Source organism: Sciurus vulgaris (assembly GCF_902686455.1).
Source record: "Sciurus vulgaris genome assembly, chromosome: 12".
NCBI lineage: Eukaryota > Metazoa > Chordata > Mammalia > Rodentia > Sciuridae > Sciurus > Sciurus vulgaris.
In genome coordinates this window covers 76,575,065-76,592,542 of record NC_136473.1, presented here as the reverse complement: position 1 = coordinate 76,592,542, position 17,478 = coordinate 76,575,065, and the positions used below count along the sequence as shown (strand labels likewise).

General features: G+C 38.8%; 2 protein-coding genes across 2 annotated transcripts in view; both read left to right on the top strand.

Annotated features, from left to right (window-relative positions):
• The first annotated feature begins 1,118 nt into the window (after window positions 1-1,118).
• CR2 (complement C3d receptor 2) overlaps window positions 1,119-17,478 on the top strand; it is a 34,082-nt gene continuing 17,722 nt past the window's right edge. The window contains exons 1-2 of the mRNA XM_079106480.1: window positions 1,119-1,228; window positions 15,713-16,102. Of these exons, the coding sequence (XP_078962606.1) occupies window positions 1,171-1,228; window positions 15,713-16,102 (448 nt within the window). The 5' untranslated portion in view covers window positions 1,119-1,170. The remainder of the gene's footprint in view (window positions 1,229-15,712; window positions 16,103-17,478) is intronic.
• LOC306641417 (complement component receptor 1-like protein) lies at window positions 10,223-13,822 on the top strand (the record flags this gene model as incomplete). The annotated part of the gene is made up of 4 exons (XM_079106481.1): window positions 10,223-10,238; window positions 10,802-11,200; window positions 13,438-13,614; window positions 13,698-13,822. The coding sequence occupies 4 exons, from the start codon at window positions 10,223-10,225 to the stop codon at window positions 13,802-13,804; spliced, it is 699 nt and encodes a 232-aa protein (XP_078962607.1). The 3' UTR covers window positions 13,805-13,822.

Genomic DNA, 17,478 nt, shown 5'->3' with positions numbered 1-17,478 from the left:
TTAAGCCACAAAATTTAGGGTAATTTGTTACTATGTAATAGACAACCAAATTAAAATTCATTCTACAAAAATACTTACTATATATTCTTCAAAGATGTCAAGGTCATGAAAGAGAAATAGACTGAGTACCTTAAAAATAAAAGGTGAAAGAAAGACATGGTGATCAAATGCAAGGTATGATCCTAGAATGATCCTGAACCACGAAAAAAAAAAAAAGGTAGTTTTGCTGATGATTTGCTATGACCAAGATAATTGAGATGATTGTCAGAATTTGAATGTAGTCAGTATATTATGAAATAGCATTATATCAATGTTGATTTCTTGTTCTTGATCACTACTGCAGATATGGAGGGAAAGTCCTTAGTTTTAGGAAATGCACATTGATGCATTTAGAGGGATATAAAGGACTGTAAACTTTTCTCAATAGATACCAAAGTAATAACTATATAAGTACATGATCATACATGTGCAGTCTATACATCTTTACAGAGAGAGAATGGTAAAAAAATATATAGTAAAATGTTAACAAAGAATCTGAGTGAATGCTACATAGGAATTCTTTGCACTATTCGTGAAACTTTTCTGTAGAAATTACTTCAAAGTAAAAAGAACTTAATAGCGGAGGTGGCTGTGGTTCAAAAATTTACTAAGTAAACTCAAACTGGTTTGTTGTTGTTGTGATTGGTTGGTTGGTTGGTTGGTTGGTTTTCAAACTGAGGGTTGAATTCATCAATTTGAAATGAATTTAGTGAATCCAAACCAGAATTTTAAAATAATAATAATAGAATAGGATGGACTAGCATAACATTCAAACACTGGGCATTTTAGTGTGAGTTCTATTTTGTGAAATGTTTCCGTTCTAGAAAGAGAAAAAAGTGTACTGAGTTTCACAGCCAAAAAAAAAGTTGCACTGAGGGGCGATTCTTCGGCCAGCCCATCTGCGGCCAAGGCCACCCCTCCCCGCCTCTTTCGTTCAGTCTCTCGGCAATGCCTTCCGCCCCCGGGCCACCTGCAGGTGAGCGAGCAAATCTCTCACGAGGTGCCAGACACTATTTAAGGACCCGCCTCCGGGTGCTTGCAGCTGCCTGCTGCCCCAGCCCTGCCCTCCGGGAGCTGCCTGAGGCTCGAGGGTCCCGGAACACATCCCGCCGCTGGGGCTGCCGCCGTGGCATGGGCGCCGCAGGCCTGCTCTGGGTTTTCTTGGCTCTCTTCGCGCCAGGGGTCCTCGGTGAGCTGGGAGGGGGAGCACGGAGGTAGGGACGCGTCTGGGGCAGGGAAGGCTTCAGTGCCGCTATGCAAAGCATGGAGCCAAAAGTGGGAAAGCGGGGGCAGCGACAGATGACTGCCCTGCTGGCTTTGGGAACCTCCTCCCCAGACTCCGGGTCCTGATTGTCCCAGTCCCTCTTCTGGGAAGTCTAATTGGAGGTTGAGCCATCGGGGGTCGCCACCCGATACACCTAGTGTGGCTGGTGTTGAGCGAGCTCTTTACTTTCATGGCTCTCGGCCCCTGGGACTAGGCAGGTCTTCTAGCTCTTCGCCTGCGGAGGTCTGCGAACGCCTAAAACCTACCCAGGCTCTGCGCCAGGATCGCAGCGCGCACGTGTTTCACTACACACTCTGCTCCTGCCGGGCAGGAGCAGCGGAGCCTCGGTTCCTTTCTAGAAATAATAATAATAATAAATAATAATAATTATTATTATTACAAATAATAATAATATAATATAATAATAATATAATAATAATAATAATAATAATAATAAACCTATCTGGTTCCCGACGGTGGTTCTCAGATATTTTGAACTTTGATATGACATTGGTCATATTAATGACCTTTTGTAAGGGTATGAGCTTTCAGAAAGCCTTCCCATTCAGTGTTGACCATAACTTGTTTTTCTCCCAGATTGACTTGATTTTAAAGTATTATAATTTGTTCTGATTAAAATCTCTTGGCTAGTGTGAAACGTCTTAAAGACGTTTACTATGTACAGAACACAATAACTGGGTGACTTTTGGCAAGTTGTTTAGTGCCCCCCACCCTCAGTTTCTCCATATGAGAAATGAAGTCCGTGTTGGGCTGCCCTACCATCTCATCTCACTGACTTTCCTCAGTATCAGATGAAATTGGGCAAGTGAAAGTTAGATGGCAGTGATACTACTCAATGTCAGTAATAAGCCTGCTGCCTGCATCTGTTTTCAAGGAGCCAGCACTTAAACCGCCACTCCCAGCTTAAGGAGTTGGAGCTGTTGCGTTTATTAGTTCCTTTACGTTTATTTACGTTTATTATTTCCTTTTTCGTTTAGTTATGTTGCGTTTATTTGTGTTCCTGACATTGAACTGTCTCCTGGCCCTGAGTTGAATATTCCTTTAATTATCTTCTTTGAATATTTCATTACCTTCATCCCTCTTTCCTTTTTCTACCTAGAAAATCCTTTGGACAAATGCACATTCACAACTTTCTCTGACACCTGCATCTGCTTCAGCACCAAACCTTACTTCTTACCAGCATTCCATTACCGTTTCTAAATTTCGAGATTTTACCAATGGAAAAATTAATTCTTCACCAGCCTAGTTAACTCGCTCTTCCCTACAGGTCTACAGTTTGTACCAGAGCAGGATCATGGTCTGGGTCCCTTAACTCCAGACATGCAAAAAACTGGTCTGCCTTTCTGTTTACTCTTAAAAACTCACATGACCCTATAATTTGTCTATCATTCCCATTCCAATATTCTAATCCTAAGCATTCTAATTATACCCTCCTCTCTTATAGATCACTTTGCCTCCTGCCTTTTTAACCTTTTAAATCATGAAAACCAAATTTCAAAAAATATGTGCATGTATGCATGTGTATATATATTAAATGCAATATATAATAATTATTATTATAATATTATATATATATATATAATGCTTTCATTATTCCACTCCCTTGCTCAAAAAATCTAAATGGATTCCCTACTGCCTGTAGGAGAAGAATCTACTCAGCCAATCAAGCTCTTTCTGATTAGATGTCACCTTCTTGCTCCCTGCTCACCCTCTTGTCTGTCTGTCATCCCATTGCTCATGTGTTGCCCACTCCCCCTCCTGACTTTTAACACTACTGCATGATCACCCCAAATCATCTCTTGGCTCTTGGCCAGTTCCTTCATTTAAGTGTCCTTAAGAAACTCTTTACAATTAGAATGCATCAATATAAATCAATTTTAAAAAGAAAGTCTTGAAGTACTGTTTTAATATGTAGCTGCCCGGGTTCCCACCTCCCGCTCCGAAGGTTCCCCTCTCCTTCCTGAGTTTGGAGTATGACCCAGGAAGCTAAGGTTTAACAAGCACTCTGGAAGATTCTAAAGCAGGGGTCTATTTGGCGCACTGCTTTAAGTAAAGTCAAATTTACTTAAAAGAAGCAAATTTCCTTCTTAGGGTGTTTTCTCACCTTTTCCTTTTGACTCTTCACATAAATATATCAAATTCCCTGCACTCCTAGATTTCACTCAGGCCTTCACCCACTGGCAACCTGAGCTCATCCTGCACTAAGAAAACAAAGTTGTGAAATAGGGAGTCCCTTTTTCCAATTAGCTGTTGGACACATCTACCCCCATTGGGGATGATCCTGCTCTCCTCTGATTAAAATTTGGCCAGGACTTCCTGTCCCCCAGAATAAAATCCCTGCTCCTTGTCCTTGACTAGAAGGCCTCTGCTCCTCTTGGAAAGTCTCCATTCCCCCCTCACTACCTCTACTCCAGCCACACTGCTTTCCCCTCCCTGTCCCTTGGTCACAGGCACATTGTCAAGCTTTCCACGGGTGTTCTCTGCTGCAGGGCTCCGCCTACCTTTCCAGGCTCCGCCTACCTTTCCAGGCTCCTCCTCCACAGTCCAGTCTCAGTTCACTCTCCAGGTCCTCTGACTCTCATCTGAAGCAGCCCATGCCCCAGGCCACTCTCTGATACATAACCCCATACTCTTATGCAGATCACCGGTCACCTTCTGACACCTATATAAACCTTCTTGTTTATTTGTCCTTTCGTTGCTTGTCCCTCACTAGAAACAAGTTCCAGGACAGCATGGTCTTGATTGGTCCTATTACCTGACTTGAATTCTAGCATCAGCGCATGAGTAGGAGTTCAACACACACACGTTGAACAACACAAGGTTGTTTTCCTCTTATGACAATGGAAGTAGTCAGTTTCCCCTGAAAAAGTTGACTCCTCTTCCTGTGTTCACAGTCACATTCTGTTCCCTCTTGCCTTTGCAAGGACTCTATTTCCACAGCTTTTCCATCTTGCATCTTCCATTTGTCCCTCTGTTGAGTCATCCCACCAGCATTTAACCATGACCCAGGACCTCCTTTGTGGGTGGGGTGGTCTTATCACAACCCAGTGGAACTCCACTCTCCATGCGTCTTCTCATCCTTCTCAGCAAACTTCTCCATGGCTGCTTGCTCGTTCCTCTTGTGCACCTTCACACACTGCAGACAGGCTCTTCCCCATCTCTCTCCTCTTCTCTACTTTTGGCAAGGTCACTACTGACCTTCATGCTGACTAAACTAAAGGTCATTTTCTACCCTATCTTTCTCAGTCTTTCAGCGAAAACTACTTCCTCCTTGAAACAGTTTTATTCTCATCTTCCAAAATAAAATTCTTCGCTGTTATTTCAATACCTGTCTGTTTACTCTCAGTCTCCTTTGCCCTATCTCTAAATATTCAAGGATGTTGAGGCTTAGCCTGGGTCTCTTCTGTCTTTTTCCATATCCTTCTTTCTGAGAGATCTCATCTAGACTTGTGGCCTTAAAACTATTTATATGTTGATAACTGATGTTCATTATCTGTAGTCCTGTTTTCAGCTGCAAATTTGTACATCCAACTGCTTATTTGGTATCTTCATTTGGATGCCTAGTGTATTAAATATGCCTCATCTGAAATGGAATTGATTCTGCACATACATGCACCCCCATAGCACAAACATGCACATGCAGACTTGCACACTTGTGTGTACACACACTCACACACATGATCTGTTCCTTTTCCAGGCTTTCCCACTTCAGTGCGTGGTAATTCCATTCATCAGATAGCTCAAGTCAAAAGCCTAGAAGTCATTACTGACTCCTCCATTTCCTTAGTCCCACATCAAATCCAACAGAAAACCTTGCCAATTCTACTTCTAAAATATATTTCAAATCCATCCATTTCTCACTGTCTCTCTTTGAACCAAGCCTTATTTTTTTTTGCCTTGCTTCTAGAAATCCAATCAATCATCCATCCAACTGCCAGAATATTCTTTCAAAAGAGTAAATGAGGTCATGTGACTTTTCTGCATGAACTTGCCAATGACTTCTATTCAAGATAACATTCAAACATCTGCCTGTGGCCTGAAGGGCCTAGGAGATGGCTCCTGCTGACCTCACTAACTTTCCTGTACCACCCTGCTTTGTTGCTACATTCCAGCCACTTTCGCCTTCTGTCCAGCCCTATAGCATACAAAATCATTCCTACTGTTAGGCCTCTGCTGGAAACACTTCTACCCAGTGCTTTAGTTGGCTGGCTACTTCTGGTCCTTCAGTCACAACTCAAGAGTCTCCTCTTCACGGTCTTCCCCTTACCAACATGCAACAGAAATTGTATGCCACCCTGTCCCTTCCTGCTTCGGGTACATTACATTTTGATATGTTACTCAATTTCTTTACAGAACCATTTTATTTATTTTCTGGGATTTATTTATGATCTCTCTCCTTCCATTGGAATATAAATTCTATGAGACTGGGAACATTATCTCAAGTTCAGTGGTGAATTTCCTGCACTTGAGACCATATCTTAGTTCATATGCATAACGGTCATTCAAAAATTATTCATCAAATACCAGGAAACTCAGTATTAGTGTATTTGATGGTAATTTTCATTCTCAATGATAGTTTCCCTTCCTCCCCACTTTCTGACCAAACTTTTAGGTAATTTTGTCATCCTACATACATACATATCCTTCATTTCTTTTAAATGGATTTCTAAGTTAAATATATGCCTCTTCTCCAGAAACTGCTTTGCCTGCTTTTTAACATGGTTTGGGGATAGTGTGTGTGTGAGTGCCTTGCCACTGTCTCCTCTTTTAGATGCAGTTACTATCTACTCTGATCTTCAAAGTGTACAGTAACCCTCAGGAATATTCATATTACTTAATGGTTCATGAACTAACCTTCCCTTTTCTGATTGAAAAGAAACTGATCTGGAAGTTCTGTCTTGTTACCTGGGATTTTGACAATTTCATTCTTAAAGAAATGTGCCCAGCAAGAGTTTCCAAGTCTCCTTATTAAGGATGAGACTTTTCTATTACTCCTCATCCAGGAAGTGTGATTCTTGTCTGCTTTCCCAGTGGAAAGTCATATTATAAAGCACCCTCTGCTTTTGCAGTTCCAGGTTCCCTCTTAGTCTATATCATTGCTTACTGATGAAATCTTGGGAGTTTAAATTGGTTTTCAGCTTGTGAAAGATAATTTGGTATTATCCTTATGTACATCTGGTAACTACAGGTTAAACCTCATGATCTGAATCAGAGGTCTAAATGGTGTCAAGTCATGAAGATTGTCTTCATGAGATCAAACCCTCATTTTCTCTATAATTCTTGCTGTTTCGCAGAGTATGTATCTGGGTACCTTTGTAGGTATTGATGGAAGAAACTGAAGGAGTTGAGAAGATGAATAGAAGGGTTACCTACAGTGATATCTGGGTCCCTATACTGATGGGTATACTTAGATCCTCTAATAAAAGTGTGGAGCCACAGAAAGGGTGGGTCTGGTTGTGACTTTAGGAGTTCTGTGAATGCCTATGGGTTAGCCCATATTTACTCTTTGACTTTCATCTGTCTTAGACTTGTTTGAGAAAAAGGTTTATAAATGTTTATGCTGAGAGGGCCTCACAGCTAGGACTTTTTAGCCTGGATTATCATCTGATCTGAAACAAGCATGAACTTCTTGTTCTCTGCATATAAATTTTGGGAGTTGAAACTTGAGCTCTTTCTCATATCTAGAAAAATGACTTTCCTAGGGACATCCTCAAGTATATGGTTGTTAGAGTTTTTTACCCAACTCCTAGGATAGCATTTACTCATTATTATCATCATCATCATCACTATCACTATTATTGTTATTTTAAATCACGGGAAAAAATCTTGAAATGGACCAGTTCCTTTTCTTTAGTACTCATCAGAAAGTACTTATTAAACTCTCTGTAGGGTTATATTACTCTATCAGATTGATAAAATAATGAAGAATAATAAACATTTTTTTCTCTAGACCCCAAAATTTTAATGATTAAAATAAGTATTTAAATTCTTTAATTTTAAAGGATCATACACGTGTTTTTTCAAAATCTCTGATGTTCTTTAGTTTCCTGTGCTACTCTTCAATGTTTTAATTTATAAGATTTTTTTACTTTTAAGGTTCCAGGTTTTACTTATAAAAATTAGGGTTATATTTTGTTTTGTTTTGTTTTGTTTTGGAGGTGTACGTGTGTGTGTGTGTGTGTGTGCGCGTGCGTGTGTTTTCCAAACTTACCAAAGCATATATGTTAGTTATGTGCAGGTTTTTTCCTATTAATTATACCTCAATGAAGCTGGAAAAATATTAGCATACTCTCCCCATGCACAAAACTCAAAACGTCTGTACTCATCCTATTTTCCCCAGGTTCTGACCTCACCATGAAACAAATAAATAACAAAACACCCCTGGCTTTTATTTATAAGTTTGTAAGAAGATGGAACAACCTCAGGGTCTCTCTAGAATTTTATGAAAAATTGTTTTCTCTACCTCTTCCTCTGAAGTCTATCCTAAAATTTCTTTGAACCTCTGAGCTTATTTCTCAGTATATTCATGCATAGTACAATGCTATGTGTTCTTTGTTACAGACAATACTGCTTCAGTTTTAGCTTACTTTCAGAAGATCAAAGTCGTTAGGATAATGGGCAACAAGATAGAAGCAGAGAAGTTTAGTCTCCCTTAGTTTTGATATTCTTGTGGTCTCTGTCTCTAGGTCAGTGTAAGTTCCTGCCAAGGTATCCTTTTGCTAAGCCTAATGTTGAGAGTGATCAGTCTGAGTTTGCTGTTGGGACATCTTGGGAATACAGATGTCTCCCTGGGTATTCCAAGAAGTCATTCTTTATCACCTGCCTAGAGACCTCCAAGTGGTCAGATGCTCAGCAATTCTGTAAACGTGAGTAATCCTGTCATGGAGGCATCTTTGGGTCTATCAATGCATCTGTATGGAATAGGCTGTTATTTTCCAGACAAAAGATCAGTAAATTAGTATGTCATGCAGGGTACTCCTAGCATCTCCGTGTTTCCTTTTTTCCCTAAGGGTACAGGATATTGGGGCTAAGTCAGCACCACAGGCCAAGCCCATTAATCCTATTATCTCCATGACTAGGTTCTGCAGTCTCTATACTGTGTTAGAGTGAGGTGAGAAGTTAGTATACAAGGAATATTAGTTTCACCTTTCTTACCACATTCAATTCAAGAAATGTTTGAATAACTAGTAGGTATGAAGCACTACACTAGACAATGGGGTTTGAAAGAGACAAAAAAATCTTCTACCTTTAAGGAGTTCCTACATTAGTTATAAAAACTGATACTTAAATATATTTTGTACTATATCATTTATTTATAGAGGTAAAGTACTATATTATAGAGACATATATAGTAAATGATATCTGCAAGAATTAGGGAAATCTAGGCCTTCTGGACAGAGGATGTTTTATCATATGCAGAAGCATAGCCAGGTGTGGTGGTGCACACCTGTAATCCCAGTGGCTTGGGAGGCTGGAGCAGGAGTATTGCAAGTTCAAAGCCAACCTCAGCAACTTAGTGAGTCCCTAAGCAACCTAGCAAGACCCTGTCTCAAAATAAAAAATAAAAAGGGCTGGGGACGTGGCTCACTCATTGATTGCATAACCACAGAATCATAGAGCTATGAAAGAACGTATGTTTGGAAAACAGAAAAAAAAATCAGTAAGGGTGGAAAATAGGGTACATAGTAATGGGCAGTAGTTGGTTAAGTAGATTGGTGCTTAACTATGAAAGATCATACCTTTTTTCCATAAAAATATTAAGCCATCATAAGTTTTTAAATGTGTAGAGTGGCATGGACATAGTTGTACTTTAAAAAGAGCGCAGTGCTATAGTGACATATTAGACCAAGGAAGACCAGAGTTAGAAAGGTAAATTATGTCACTCAGTAATCCAATGGGAGACTACAACAGTGTCAACTAGTTGATTTGGAGAGAAATTTCTGGATGCCAGTCTCTAAAATTTATTGACTAATTGAATGAAGGTCAAGGAGTAAAGAGTGAGTTACAGAAAGGAAATGATGACCCTGAGCGTTTCTTAATGTAGGAGATTAAGGCAGATGATGCCATCAACTGTCAGAATATAAAAAGGGGAATTGAAGACTATAAGTTATAACTGACCACGAAGTTGGCATCCATGCTCAGAAATAGAGACCATATATGTTAAACAAATAGTGCTCCAGAGTTGACTGATCCTTTGGAAGTTAACACATTTTGTAATGTCAGTTTTTTAAAATAAACATTAGTAGGCTCAGTCAGGTTGGGATTTAACATAAAGTCTTCTGAATCCCAGCCCCAAGTCCTATTTTGTTCTATTTTGTTTTCCCTTGTAGGTAAATCATGTATGAATCCTAGAGAACTCCTCCATGGCTCTGTGTTTATCCCCAAGGGTATCGAGTTGGGGTCAACAATCACATATTCTTGTAATAAAGGGTGAGTTGGCAGGATACATGGATACTAGTAGTTCCAACTAGAAACCATTAGTCTTCCAAAAAGAGACCTGAAAGTCATTGCCACCTCCCATTTAAAGTACATAAGCGAAAAGGAGTCATCCTGACCTGCTCCAGAGACAACTGCTCTTCAGGATCACCCCCTAGAGGATCCCTAGACAGAAAGAAGTTGGGCTGCTCTTCTTCAAGTTCAAATCTCCAGTGCTATTGACTTGAAGGCCTAATTTAATCTGGCTTTAGATTATTGAATTTTTGTATGAATCTTTACTGCCTGTCATAACGATGTTTTTTCTTTTTTTTAACATTCTTTCAGTAGATAAAGAAATAGGTTTCTGTAATATGATGGTAGCTGGGAGATGATCACTCATCTCTTGTCTTTAGATATCGACTCATTGGTGACTCATCTGCTACGTGTATTATCTTAGACAACACTGTAATCTGGGATAAGAACATGCCTTTTTGTGAATGTGAGTAAAACAGTCTCTTTATGGCACCCTACATAATTCCTTGTATCTCCTTTTAGGGGAAAACTGGGCATCTGTTCATCAAAATGAGTACCGAGGAGGGTTACAACTTGGGTTAGGTAGTTCTGAGCACAGAGCTGCGATCTATCTTCCTCTGTGGCTCTTACTCTCAACACACTTTCCTTTGATTACTGTATTTTGGTGATGTTATTTTATAGTCAATGAATTCTTAGATATAAAATATACCATAAGATTACATATTGACAACTTTATTCCGTGCAAAAGTAGGCCATCCCTGGTGTCTCCCGTTGGCAGTTTATCTGTACTCTGAAGTAAGGACTAGGGATCAATTCATAGCTTTTTGAGCTTTCACCAACCTGTTCCATGTATCTTCCTACCTGGTTTCTTCCTATTTAGCATCTTCTTTAAGATCAGGACACAGAATTTCAACAATAGGGATAAATGGTAGGCTGAGTTGAAGTTTGGTTTATGAGTGCAAAGACAAAATTCTCAGAAAGTATAATATCTAAATGCCTTCTCTCTTTTCTGACCTACCTCCCCAAAAGCTATTCCTTGTGAGTCACCCCCAGCCATCTCCAATGGGGACTTCTATAGCAGCAGTGGAGATACCTTTTACTATGGCATCGTGGTAACTTATCATTGCAATGTTGGACCAAATGGGGAGAAGCTGTTTGACTTGGTGGGTGAGAAGTCGATATATTGCACCAGTGAAGACAATCAAGTTGGTGTCTGGAGCAGCCCACCTCCCCAGTGTATTCCTCAAGTCAAATGCCCATTTCCAGAAATTGAAAATGGAATTATGGAAACTGGATTTAAACGCTCATTTTTCTTAAATGATACAGTGATGTTTAAGTGTAAACCTGGTTTTACTCTGAAAGGCAGCAACATAGTATGGTGCCAATCAAACAGCGAATGGAATCCCCCACTGCCAACGTGCTTCAGGGGTAAGTTGGGCTGAAATTCTGTGTATCTGGAAATAAAATTAGTGTTTTGGCAGTAGACACATGGAACATACAGGAAGAGTAGGAAGAACATAGCATATGTGACTGGGATTCTTGTTAAAGAATTTGGAATTTGAAATGTTGAAGGGGCAGGAAATTTTTTTATATTCTGGGGCAGTACTAGATCTGTATTAATAAAGGGGAAATTACAAGACACTTTTAAAAACTCTCAGAATGGATTAAAGACTTAAATACAAGGCATGAGACTATTAGAAGAAAATATAAGTGAAATGATTTAGGACATTGGAATTGGCAAGGATTTTTTGAGTAAAACCACAAAAGCACTTCAAACTAAAAATCTACCCAGCAAAGGAAACAACCAATAAAATGAAGAGGCAACATACAGAAGAGGAGAAAATATTTGCAAACTACACATCTGGCAAGGAGTTAATATCCACACTGTACAAGGAACTCGAACAACTCAAAAGCAAACATTTCTAAGTAATCAAATTTAAAAATGGACAATAGACATAGAGACATTTCTCAAAAGAAGACATGCCAATGGCCAATATATGAAAAAATTCTTGACATCACTAATCATCAGGCAAATGCATATTAAAATACAATACAATATCATCTTATTCCAGTTAGAATGGCTATTATCGAAAAGACAAAACGCAGCAAGTGCTAATGAGAATGTAGAGAAAAGGGAGTGCTCACAGTTGTGTAAATGTAAACTTAGGACAGCCATTATGGAAAATAGTAATGGAGGTTCCTCAAAATATGAAAAATAGAACTACCATATGAATCCAGCAATCCCATTCTTCATATATATATATATATATATATATATATATATATATATACAATAAAGAATATATATATTCAAAGGAAATGAAATCACTGTGTTGAAGAGACATCTGCACTTCCATGTTTCTTGAAGCACTATTCACAAGAGCCGTGAAGTGGAAACAATCTAAGTGTCTATCAGCTGAGGATGAATAGAGAAAATGTAGTGTATACACACAATGGAATACCATTCAGCAATTAAAGGGGAAGAAAACCTGTCCTTTGTGACAACTTGGAAGAAGCTGGATACTATTATGTTAAGTGAAACAAGCCAAGGCACAGAGAGGCAAATCCCAGATGATCTCATTCATGTATGAAATCTAAAAAAGTTGACCTCATGAAAGTTGATAGTAGGATGGTGGCAACCAGGCTAGGATGAGTTGGGGGGAAGATGGGGAGACATTGATCAATATATACTAAGTGATAGGAGAAATAAATTCTGGTGTTGTCCATCCTACTATGATGATTTTATATAATAATAATGTACAGTATATATTTTTTAAAAAAAGCTAAAGAAAGAATCTTGAAAAAATTAACCACAAAGAAATGAAAAATACTTGAGAAGATTGATATATTTACCAGGACTTGAATATGACACAATGTATTCATGTATCTGAACATCACATAATATCTCATATACTGGTACAATGTTGTGCCAATTAAAAATAAAAATTAAAAAATATATAGTCACATAGGCAATATAGATTTTTCAGATATATATGTGTATATACATATATGTGTTAGATGTCATTTAAATGAGGATAAAATGAGCTCCCAAATCTATGGCCATGTCAATGGGGGAAATTAGGTGAGATCAGAATTTGATTCAGAATATCATGGACATTATACATTTTCATATTGAAAAACATAACCTTTATGAAAGGCTTGTTGTCAGATTGGGTCTGTTCTCCCATTCTTCCCTTCTTCCCTCCTCTGATTGCAAAGGATCGAACTTTCTGAAAACCTAGCAACACTGGGAACTCCTTTCCCAAAGTTCAAACACCTCTTCAGTCTTGTCTTGGGAGCAGAAAAGAAGAGACATAGTTGATAGTGAAAATGTGTTACAGAAGAGTGGTTCCCTTGGTCACACTAGAAGTGAAAGGGTATCCTGGATGCTGTAGTAGAATGAAATGCAAAGTGATGAGTGAGTGTGATGTTTCCTGCCAAGGACCGAGATAGGGAAAAACGGGTGGCTGCATGGTTCATCGTGTCTGAAAAGGGCAGTGCAGTCAGCCCACTCCAGCTCTCTCAAAGCGAGTCTCTGCCTTCACAGGAGAGATGACGCAAGAACCTTCATCCCACCCCTACCGATCCCAGCCTTGCTATAAGTTATAAAGAAAAAAGTTCTTATTTCAGAAATAAAAGACCTTCCGGTCCTGTTCTTTTCTCAGGGTGTCTACCACCTCCACATATCCACCATGGTAATTATAACAAAAGGGATAAGGAACTCTTTACAATTGGACAGGAAGTGTCCTACAGCTGTGAGCCTGGCTACACTCTCATTGGAACTAACCTTGTGCAGTGTACATCCTTGGGAACCTGGAGTCATGCAGCCCCCAAATGTGAAGGTGCCTAAAGCTCTACTCCAGATAAAGGAAACTCAGCGTTTCCTGACTCTTCACGTGCCAGTCTTGTCTCTTTTTTTCCCCAGTGAAATCATGTGCTGCCATTCCAAACCAACTTCCCAATGGCCGTGTGGTTCCTCCTCCTAATCTCCAGCTTGGGGCAGAGGTTTCCTTTGTTTGTGATCCAGGGTGAGTGCGAGGTGATAGGGCCTGAACTGCCACCTCTCCAGAGCTGAGCATTGCAACGTGTGAGCTCTAAAACTGATTTATTTTTATTTCTCACTTTGATTTTTTTTTCTCTCCTTTACACTTTATGACTAAGAACGCTGTCATTTTAACCAAACCCTTTTCATTTTCTCCAAGTGTATGGATTGTACATGGTCAGTCAAGGCTGGAAATGATCCATTATTTGAAAAAGCAACATTTTAATTGACAAGTTAAGGGACCTATCATGGAGAATGAATACATGATTGGGGTTCAGTCAGAGAGACTCCTTGGGGTGAACTTGGGTAATAAGATCTTTGATATTTTCTTCTCTAGGAACTGAAGTCTTTTTTTTCAAGATGGTCAAGAAAATCTTGACCTTTGGATGCCAAAGAGGAGAGGGAGAATTCAGGAAAGAATATGATTCTTAGGCTTTGTTTTCTCTCTGTTTTTACCTTGTCTGAATCCATTGTGTGACCAAGTGGAGTCGCAAGTAACCTTGGACTTTTTCCTTAATCCAGAAATGCTTTAAAATATAGATTCTATCAATACTTGAAAGAAATGTTAATTCCATGCAACAGAGAATTGGTTTCTGTTAGTGATGATTTGCTACCCCTTATTGTTTAAGGTTCCGATTAAATGGCAAATCTTCTAGTCAGTGTGTCCCAGAAGGAATGACAGTAATCTGGAGTAATAAGTTTCCTGTCTGTGAACGTGAGTAGAAAACAAGAATCATTGAGTATGGATCTTGCATCTTGACATTGTGTGTTTACGTACATTTGCCAATCATAACATCTTATCCATGTGTGTGCTCTGAATGAAGAAATCTGTGTTTGTGTATCTATATCCATACAGGTACATACAGATAAATACATTGATGCCCACTTTTCTCTGTTTTAGAATATAGACCAAAAGTGTTAAATTTACTCAGTTGACTGTATGTGGTGCTACAAAATCTATACAAAGATAAAGACTCTTGAAAGTTACCTGGACCAAAACCAAGCGTAATGATGTGCTAAAATAATTAAGCTATGTCTTCCTGTGTCAGTTCCTCTACTGAAGAGCTCGTGTTGGAGCCAGATGGAAATTAATTAAAAAGGGTGAAATTTGGTAGTTTTCTCTTTGTTCTGAGACTTACCCAGGAAAGGTGTACATATTAACAACTGATATCATTATGCCCATCAGGACACAAAAATAAAGGATACGAGGTCATTATTCAAAACTGTTCACTTCCTGTGACTTTCTTAAAGGAATCTAGCTTTGAGGAATGACAAATGACCTGTAGTCAGGCCATAGTATCTGTAGTGGCAGGACCAAATGTGATCATGCCACGGTAATCCCAGGTGTGTGGTAGGTTACACTGGATATTTACTATGTTCTAGGTATTGAACTTGCCCCTTTCCTATATTTTGGTCTCACTGGATTCTCATCACACTCTGTGAAGTAACTTGAATTATACTATTAATAAAGAAACTAAGGCTGAGAGAGGCTACAACTTGCCTAAGGTCATACAGCTATTGAATGACAGTGGAGATTTGAAATCAGGTCTACTGAGCCCATGATGCCTACCCATGTGTAATTACCAAGTCACTAATATATTATTTTCATGTGCTGTTTGTTTATTATTTATTATTAAAATTGTTTAGATAGATTATTGGGTAAATTCTGTTTCACTGTTATTGTTGGGTTAAAATGGTTTATGTTGATTTGGTAGCTGAAGATTGAGAAAGAGATAAGAATGTAGGAGTTTGGGAATAAAGAGGGACTGTAAGTTAGAAATAAGTCATTTCAGATTTTCTAAAAAGTGCTATGATCTGCATTTGAATCTTTCATCTAAATTTGAAATATTTTAGTGTCTCAATCAGTGTGCCGACATAATTCCTTTTCTATTTTTCAGGAATTTCTTGTGGCCCTCCTCCTCCTATCAGCAATGGTTGGACTAGTGATTACTCGCAACCTATACCTCTTGCTACTGTAATAACATACACTTGTCGGGCTGCCCATCGCCTCATCGGAGAGAGACGTATTTTTTGTATAAGTAAAGACCAAGTGAATGGAGTCTGGGATAAAGCTGCTCCTGTATGTGAACGTTTCAAAAGAAACTCTTTTTGCTCTGAGCCCAGAGTACCAGGGGGATACAGAAATAGAGAAGCTAGACCACCGTACGTACATGGTGATTCCGTGACATTTACCTGTAAAACCAACTTCACCATGAAAGGAAACAAAACTGTTTGGTGCCAAGCAAATCAAAGGTGGGGCCCAACGCCACTACCCACCTGTGAGAGTGGTGAGTGAGAAAATGGAACCTAGTTCAGAGGCTGGGATCTCACGTCTCTGTGTAAACCATGCTTCGTCTCTTCCTGAAGGGAGAATGGGGTGGATTTCAGAATGACAGGGGTGGAGGGAGGAAGCAAGGAAAAAATTGAAAATTGTGGTTTCCCTCTTTTTCTCCATTGTGGAGGAATTTAACTGTCAATTTGAAGAACATGTCTTGAGCAAAGGAGTTTGAAGTATTGGGGGAACATGTCATTGGTCCTTCTGAATAATTGAGTGGCAAGTCTTCCAAAGATGGGGACCAGAGTTTACAGGAGCTGTGTGGGATTTGAGTGATTTTTAACTGTGTATTCAGGTTACTACTAAAGTAAGAAAAAATCTAATAGCAAAAATTCACCCAGTGGATGTAAAATCCATTGAGGAAGGCTGTACTATAATCTGGCTCAGTAATGTTCTGTCCTATGTGCTTGGTAAGCACATTCTGAAGTGAACCAGCTTCTCTTCAAGTTATCTCCTGAGATGTCCTTATTCTTCAGATCAAAAGACTTTGAAAATTGGACTACTTTAAATTCTTCATTTTCTTCTCATCTGGTTTGATTTATAGTCCTAATGAACTCCAAATCCAAATTTCAATTCTCCAATTACAAGGATTATGATATTTGAAAATGTTATACCATCATAATTGGATATTGATTTTCTCAATAAGGAACAATACTGATAAATTCTAAATGGATTAAAGGGCTGAGAAATGGTCAAATTATTAACAATATAATTTCATCTGCCAATAGGTTGATCTATAGATAGATAGATAGATAGATAGATAGATAGATAGATAGATAGATAGATAGATAGATGTGTGGATAGTCTCAGAGGAAGATTTTAAGATAGTCACAAAATGGAGTAGCTCTGGGTAACAACTAAGTTTTTATAAAGCTTTAGGTAGACCTATGTGTCCTGACATATATAGACATACCTATATGATGTAGACATAATATATTAAGTACAGGAAACATAGGATAGTATTATGGGGTATGCACACAATATATATGTGTCATACGTATCTAATATGTGATACCAATAAGCTTTATTACTAATGTCTGGCAGAACAACCCTCCAAATAATAATGTGCTACTTTGGGAGCAGAGAACAGACTTAAGGACAGTAGGAACATTTGGGTAAAAGTGAATACATTTAACAACTGAAATTTTTCTCAAGACAAAATTAATTCATCTAGTGTAATTAAAGATGAAAAATAATGCAATAGTCATGGCATGAAGTGGATATGATTACACCACATTTGAGGTTGAAAATTAGTGATAGCTGATTACTGTAGATTACATGCCATTTATTTGAATCTATATCCTAAAGTCAGCATCTAGATTGTAAAGC